The sequence below is a fragment of the Monopterus albus genome, unplaced genomic scaffold, assembly GCF_001952655.1.
Source record: "Monopterus albus unplaced genomic scaffold, M_albus_1.0 scaffold306.1, whole genome shotgun sequence".
NCBI classification, from domain to species: domain Eukaryota; kingdom Metazoa; phylum Chordata; class Actinopteri; order Synbranchiformes; family Synbranchidae; genus Monopterus; species Monopterus albus.
This window is the reverse complement of record NW_018128186.1, coordinates 276,263-283,316: the sequence shown is the minus strand read 5'-3', so window position 1 is coordinate 283,316 and position 7,054 is coordinate 276,263. Positions and strand designations below refer to the sequence as shown.

The window sequence follows — 7,054 nt, the reverse complement described above, 5'->3', positions numbered from 1 at the left end:
GGCTTTCATGTGTCTTGCACTGAGGAGAGGCTTCCGTCAGGCCACTCTGCCATAAAGCCCCGACTGGTGGAGGGCTGCAGTGATGGTTGACTTTCTACAACTTTCTCCCATCTCCCGACTGCATCTCTGGAGCTCAGCCACAGTCATCTTTGGGTTCTTCTGTACCTCTCTCACCTGAGCTTTAATGTGTTTCAAATATGCCACAATCTGTCATTTTTTTGTATTTCAATCAGACGTGAGTGTTCTGTATTTTCATTAGATTTAAGCATGATTTAGTTTTCTGAGAAAGGAGAAGTAGAATCTGGAGCTGTATCACAGTGGGGTGGAGGCCAGTTACGGGCAATGGACTTGAGCTTTGACAGTAAAAAAAATATGCAATAGTTCTGAAGAATACGACTTTGCACGCCAAATAAGGTATTAACTGCAAACTGCGGTGTCTGGTTGGATGAGAGGACTAAGTCTGCTGTCCAGAATCCTTTAAAAACCTGGGCAAAAATAGGAACGGGAGTATTCCTTCACAGTTTCCACCGGAGGCTCTGTCCGGTTGATTTTCTGACTTCCAGAAGACCGAGGCTGCCGAGAGGTGGGCCAGGAGAGCCCCTCTCTGTGGGTGCTCCCCCGTAGCCCATTCTGGCCTGTGAGGGTAAAATGGATGTAGGCGTGGGACAAGGGTACTGTGCAAATGTTCAGAAAGAAGAACACTGAATTTCTGGCTAAAAGATGATTTATGAAGAAATGAAGAATTTCAACAGAATGCCCCAATCCACCCCGGCCTGTGGGGGAAGATGGCTTGGAAAGAAGACAGAGGACTGGGGACAGATGCAGAAGATTTCCTGATACTCTTATCTTCCCTGTTTGATGAAAGAAGAGTGGAACAGAAGACGATCGATCTTGCTCTTTTGATTGTTTCTGTGTTTCTCAGAAGAAAAGATTTGGACCAAAAGAAGACTGTTTTTAGACGTTTTCATATCTTTATGTTTTCCGGAGTTACAGAAGATTTGACCAAGAAGAACATTGTTTTTCTGATTTTTGTTCCCTATTTTTCTCTTTGAGAGTTTTGAAGACTGAACCAGAATAGAATGAGGTTTTTCTGATTAGTTTAGATTTTTCTGTTTATCTATTAATTTTTTTTACTTTTATTCAGATCAAGAGCTTAGCTCAACCATAATAATTTTAATCAGTATAATTATTGTAGAGTGATGTTTAGAGATAGCTTTGTTGATTTATTTAGGTTGTAAGCCAATCAAGACAGTTATTGATGATTTTAAGGTTTATATTTTATTGCTTGCTGCTTTGCTGTAAATTTTTTAAGCTTCTATATAAAATTCCTGAAAAGGTTTAATACTCTGTGTTTATTGAGTCAAGTTTTGATGTTGTTAATTCTTATGATTTTAGTGGGTTTACACTTTTAAGTGGTAATGTTCAAGGCTGTTTAAGACTATAATAACTAGTTTAAATGCAGCTTCCTGAAAAGGGAATCAGTGATGATTGAAATTAACCTTGAAATAGACGTAGTTTTCAGGCATTAATTTAAAAACAATCTAAATGAACTAGTCAATAGTTTACTCATTATATTACACACATAATTCAAATGCCCTATCTTATAACACAACTTGATAATGAGTTTAATCATATTGTTCACCAATCAACAGTGTTAATGGTATGCCAACCTTCTCAACAGTGTCTCAGAGAGTTAAACCAGGCAGTAGCAACCTAGCGGTGATAAGCTACCTGGCTGTGGATACCCAACGGTGACAACGAAGCAGCACCTCTCTGATTGGGCTTGTTGTTCGGGTGAATTCCATACAAACTGGCTGGCTGTTGAGAGGGGAGGTGATGTTTAGAAAGTTATATCAGAAAATATTTTATATAAAATATCTAGCTGTTTACTTGTTACATAATATACACTATCCTTTAACTTCCCTATCCTTAATAACATCTTATGTCAACTAAATACTGTGCAAAACAAATATGGTCTTAAGTGGCCAGTGTCATGGCTTTTATTGGTTATTTCAGGCAAAATGTAACACTTCCTCAAAGAGCCAGAGTGTACTGGTTTATAAAAACTTCTCAGTACAGTAACATCTGAGGGTATAAAGGGGTAGCTGCCTATAACTGCAGGTTGTTATTTGGGAGGTTTTGGGGTCTTATCCTGAATTAATAACATGAAAGAGGGAGATCTGCAGGGAACTGTGTTTGCAGGTTCATGGTAGTCAATTACTGAGTGAATATCTCCGCCAGAAAACCTCAAGCAGAGTTTGGCGCTTTAATGTGTTTCAAATATGCCACTTTAGTGTGAGAGGTTAAACTTTATTCCTATGTCCAGGGGTTAGCATATCGTAGCCTTCATACAGATTTTCCTGGGTTTTGGATTTAATATTAGGCCTGGAGTCGTCTTGCGTGGAAGAACCTTTTGATCTGCACTCTAAAATCCAACCATGAAGGAAAGAAGCCAAAAGCTCTGCAAATACAATATAAAATTAAGAAGTGATGCCATCCACACCAGGGGATTTATTAAGTTTAAGGTGTTGAATAGCTGACAGAACCTCTAAACCTACCAGTCTGTCACAGAAGACTATTTGTTCATTTGGAATTAATGTGCCAGGGAGAGCATGAAGAAATTGTGTGCAAGATTTTTATTGTAACTGGACTGATAAAATTTAATATAAAATTCTGAGCAATATTCAGCTATACACTGAACAACTTCAGTAACCATTCCACTAGTATTTAACTCTTGTACTGGCAGAGTTCTGCTCACCTTTCTCGAGCCATTTCATTCTTGTTCTCACAAAGGCTTCTTCTGCTTTTCTTCAATATATGTCATCTACTTTATCTTGTTTAGTGATTAATTCTAATTTGTCCATTTTTTGTCAAATTTTCAGGTAGGATTCGAGTAAGAGTTGCAATTCTGCCAATAACTTTTTTCTTCAGTTCTTCTACATTTACTTCTGTACTTGCTTTAATATTGTCTAACTTCATATTTAATGGATCCCAGCTTTTGTCAAATAGAGAGCCAATCCTGGCCAGCAATCGGGCGAAGGCGGGGTACACCCTGGACAGGTCGCCAATCCATCGCAGGGCTAACAAATAGACACACACGCACTCCTATGGGCAATTTAGAGACACCACTCAACCTAATAGACCAACCTAACCTAAGGTTGGTCTATTAGTGTTTGGATATATTTGATCACTGCCTCTTGTTTTAGAGTAAAATTGTTAAGTTTCCAATAACAACCGCTATGCTTTGGAATAGAATTAACCCTGAAAGAAATATTTATTCGCTATTGCACTTAGATTAGACAATGGGGTTATAAGAATATCAACATTAATGCTATTGTTTCCCAAACATTTAGAGATCAGCCAGAAATCTATTCCAGACATCCTGGTTACAGGTTTTATTACTCCATGTATACTCTGAGTCATGGTGCGTTAAAAGGCATGTGTCAACTAATTCAAATTTATCCATACAAAGTAATAAACTGGAGGCAGAAGTATTATCTGAGCATGCAGGCCATCTGTCTAACAGACCATCTAAAGCTATATTGATGTCACCTCCCGATAAAATCGGTACATTTGGAGATCTGGATAGCCAGTTTAAGATGCAATTTTCTAATTAAAAGAAAAAAAAAGCTTTGTATTCAGTGTTGTAGTACTTGAGTCCAGGACTCAGACTCAAATCCAACTCAATTCACCGATCTCCATCAAAAACATCCATTTTGTGTAACTGCATCCAAGGAAACTGGTCATTCAAATTATGCATTTTAATATGATGTTTTATTTATGTGAATTCTTGAGCACATTCAGTAAATGGCTTTGTAATTTACAAAATAATACTAATTTTAATCTAACCCGTTGCAGTATAGTCCATGGCCCAACTGGTGCCCTGAGGCCCATCAGTGTGCCAGGGACCCCTGGCCGAAAAGCCTGCTTAAGAGGAGTCATCGAGTCGGTTCTCTGCTCATCCATCACTGTCTGGTTTGGCTCAGCAACCAAACAGGACAGGAACAGACTCCAGTGAACAGTCAAGTCTGCAGAAAGAACCATCAGTGCCAGCCTGTCTTCCATGGAGGACCTGTATACCTCACAGGTCAAAAGGAGGGTGGAGAGGATTTTTGCAGACCCCTCACACTCTGGATACAATCTGTTTGAACTCCTCCCCACGAGACAGCGTTACAGGTCACTGTACGCCAAGACAACCAGGCACAAGGACAGTTTCTTCCCCCAGGCTGTCAGTCTGATGAACACTTGACCAGTGACTGTATGACTGAACACAGCAGTTACCACAGTGCAATAAACTGTAAATATACATTGTATACATTAGTCTGAATGCCCTTCTGCCATGATACTTATATTTATAAATCCAGTCTTTATACCCCTCACATTTCCTACTTGAATGCAGTTTCTTATTTTATGCCCTTTATCTTTATTCTCATTATTTTCCATTCCTGTTGCTTTACAGCACACTGAGAGCCTCTCTAAAAAATTCCTGTATGTCCAAATATACTTTGCCATTAAAAACGATCCTGCTTCTCAATACTTTTTGACTCTACTGTATGTGAAAATGGTAAGTTTCAAACTCATTGGCTACTCAAGTGATAAAGTTGAGCTGTTATTACACTGAAGCATTACAGTATGCACGTTTGTATGCAAAGTTGGTAGACAAAAGGTTAACTTTATTATTATTTTTACAATACTCATAGCCTGGTCTGGAATTTTTGTAATTTTATGGTTAGTGTGTTTTATGTTGCTATAATTCAAGAAACACAAAGCATTTATGATAGAGTACGAGATTATAACAAACCCATCATGTGACATCCCCTCAATATATTATTTCACTCTCTTCATGCTGTGTGGAAAATTAACAAAATGCAAATATACACAGTGGGTAAAATAAGTACTGAACACGTCACCATTTTTCTCAGTAAATATATTTCTAAAGGTGCTGCTGACATAAAATTTTCAGCAGATGTCATTAACAACCCATGTAAATCCATACATACAAAGAAAACATAAGTTCAGAAATTAAGTTATGCGTAATAAAATGGAATGACACAGGGAAAAAGTATTGAACACATGAAGAAAGGAAGGAGCAAAAAGGCCTGGAAAGCCAAGACACCAGCTGAAATCTATCAGTAATTAGAAACGAATCCTGCCCCTTGTCAGCAGAAATTAATATCAGTTGGCTCAGTCCCAACTTATGGCCTAAAACAAGGTGTCTCATTACCAAGGTGTCCCACAAGAAAGAGAAAAATGGTGACATGTTCAATACTTATTTTAGCCACTGTATACTTCATTTTAGTGAATAACCAGCATTGGTATTTAATCAGCTTTCTTTATTTGATTTACAAGTGGGTTTACACAGATTCAAAAAGGGAGATAAAATGGTAAATACCGCATTCAACAAATCAGTAATAGCTAAGAAAGAGAGATCAGCAGACACTGTCAGATGGTGCAGTAAATAATTCCAAAATCTTACACGCAAACCTATAAACCATTATGTACTCGGTCTGGTAAATTTTCAACTAGCATACAACCCTAAGACATTGCTGTAGCCCTCAGCAACAGATTAATCTGAATGAACAGTGTCACCAAGTAACAGGATTTCATTGAGCAACATAATTTTGAAAAGTCAAACTGTAGTTGGTGCAAGCCATAAGGAATAAAGGAACACTGGTACAAGGTACAAGCATGATAAAAGCACACTAAAGGATGCAAACACATGCTGCAGTTCTGAATGCATAAAGCCACTGGTGAGAAGTCTACAAATAAACTTCTACCTAAAGTATGCAGTTCATAGAGAGGTGGATAAGTTATTAAAAGGACTGCCAAAGCGTGCGAAGATTGGGTCTTCTGAAAAATTCTTTTAGGCTCACACACAGATTTGCAAGGCTATTTGTAATTTCTTGGAGCCAAGCTGGGATGGAAGAAGAATTGCCTGTGCTTCCATTTAGTATTCAGTTTGGTTGGCCCCAACATGCTTAAAACATAGCAGAAAAGCCATCCTAAAGAACAGTAGAGTTATAGATTTTTTGGGGTTTAGAAACTAGCTTGCATACAACACCAGTACTATATTCCTGTAGCTTTTATACACTTTGCTAATAAATTCACTTCTTGGTATTACTCACACTCATGACTTGTATGTGTACTATAAACAATGAAATGATGCAGATTAAAGACAAATTGGTCATGTATTAATTCATAAAGGAATGGCACCTAAGACTTGCCACAAGTGCATATTGAAGCCAAGTACAGTGTTGCTGACACAAGTTCTCCATCCTGTTGCAGAAAACAGCTCTGCTAGTGAGGGACAGTGAAGATGAAATGATGCAGAAAAATACACAATAATTAAAAAAGTTATTTTAGTTTTACTTGACATTTTTATTTCTCACCTAAAGGATGGGATTTTTTTTTTGTTCTTGTATGTGCAGTTTTATATTCATAATATAGTGAAACACTTATGGGTGCACTTCACATTCTTCCAACCTGCAATAGTTTTAAAGGACCAGGCCCTCATAGGCAGGGCCCTCAGACTCTGGGGATTCTCTCTGCAGGCGAAGATGCTCCAGTGTGTTGTGGAAGTGTTTGTTGATTTGCTCTGTTTCTTCACTTGCCTCCAGGTTAGGAAGATCTTCCCTGATCTTTTGAATCAGCTGATTTAGTACCTGGACAGTCACCTGGACAAGTGGAGAAAAAAGGGACACTATAAGAGTTCTTGTTTACATTATGATAATTCCCTTGAATGGGCATAAAAACCAGACAGTTGAGTGTTCCTGTGAGCTTGCCTGACATCCACTGGTGCCCCCATCATACTGGCAAAATGTTATAGCCCTGCTTGTTATATTTTCAATAAAGCACTTTAAAAAAGAAACAAAAAATAAACATCCACTGGTGCCATTGTGAAAGTGGAATGCGCCCCGTTTTGTGGATATGTATATGTTTCACCTCCTGCTGCTGCACTGTGACCAGAGGATGTGGAGACAAATACAGGGCCTGAGGTTACTGCATGTCTGGGAATGTTCCTGTACCGGGGACTCACTGTTTTACCTGACTGGGT

General features: G+C 38.4%; 1 protein-coding gene across 1 annotated transcript in view; it reads right to left on the bottom strand.

Moving 5' to 3' along the window:
* Positions 1-5,312: 5,312 nt before the first annotated feature.
* The window catches only part of vps35 (VPS35 retromer complex component), a 63,775-nt gene continuing 62,033 nt past the window's right edge, over positions 5,313-7,054 (bottom strand). The window contains exon 17 of the mRNA XM_020623621.1: positions 5,313-6,674. Coding sequence (XP_020479277.1) covers positions 6,495-6,674 — 180 coding nt within the window. The 3' untranslated portion in view covers positions 5,313-6,494. The remainder of the gene's footprint in view (positions 6,675-7,054) is intronic.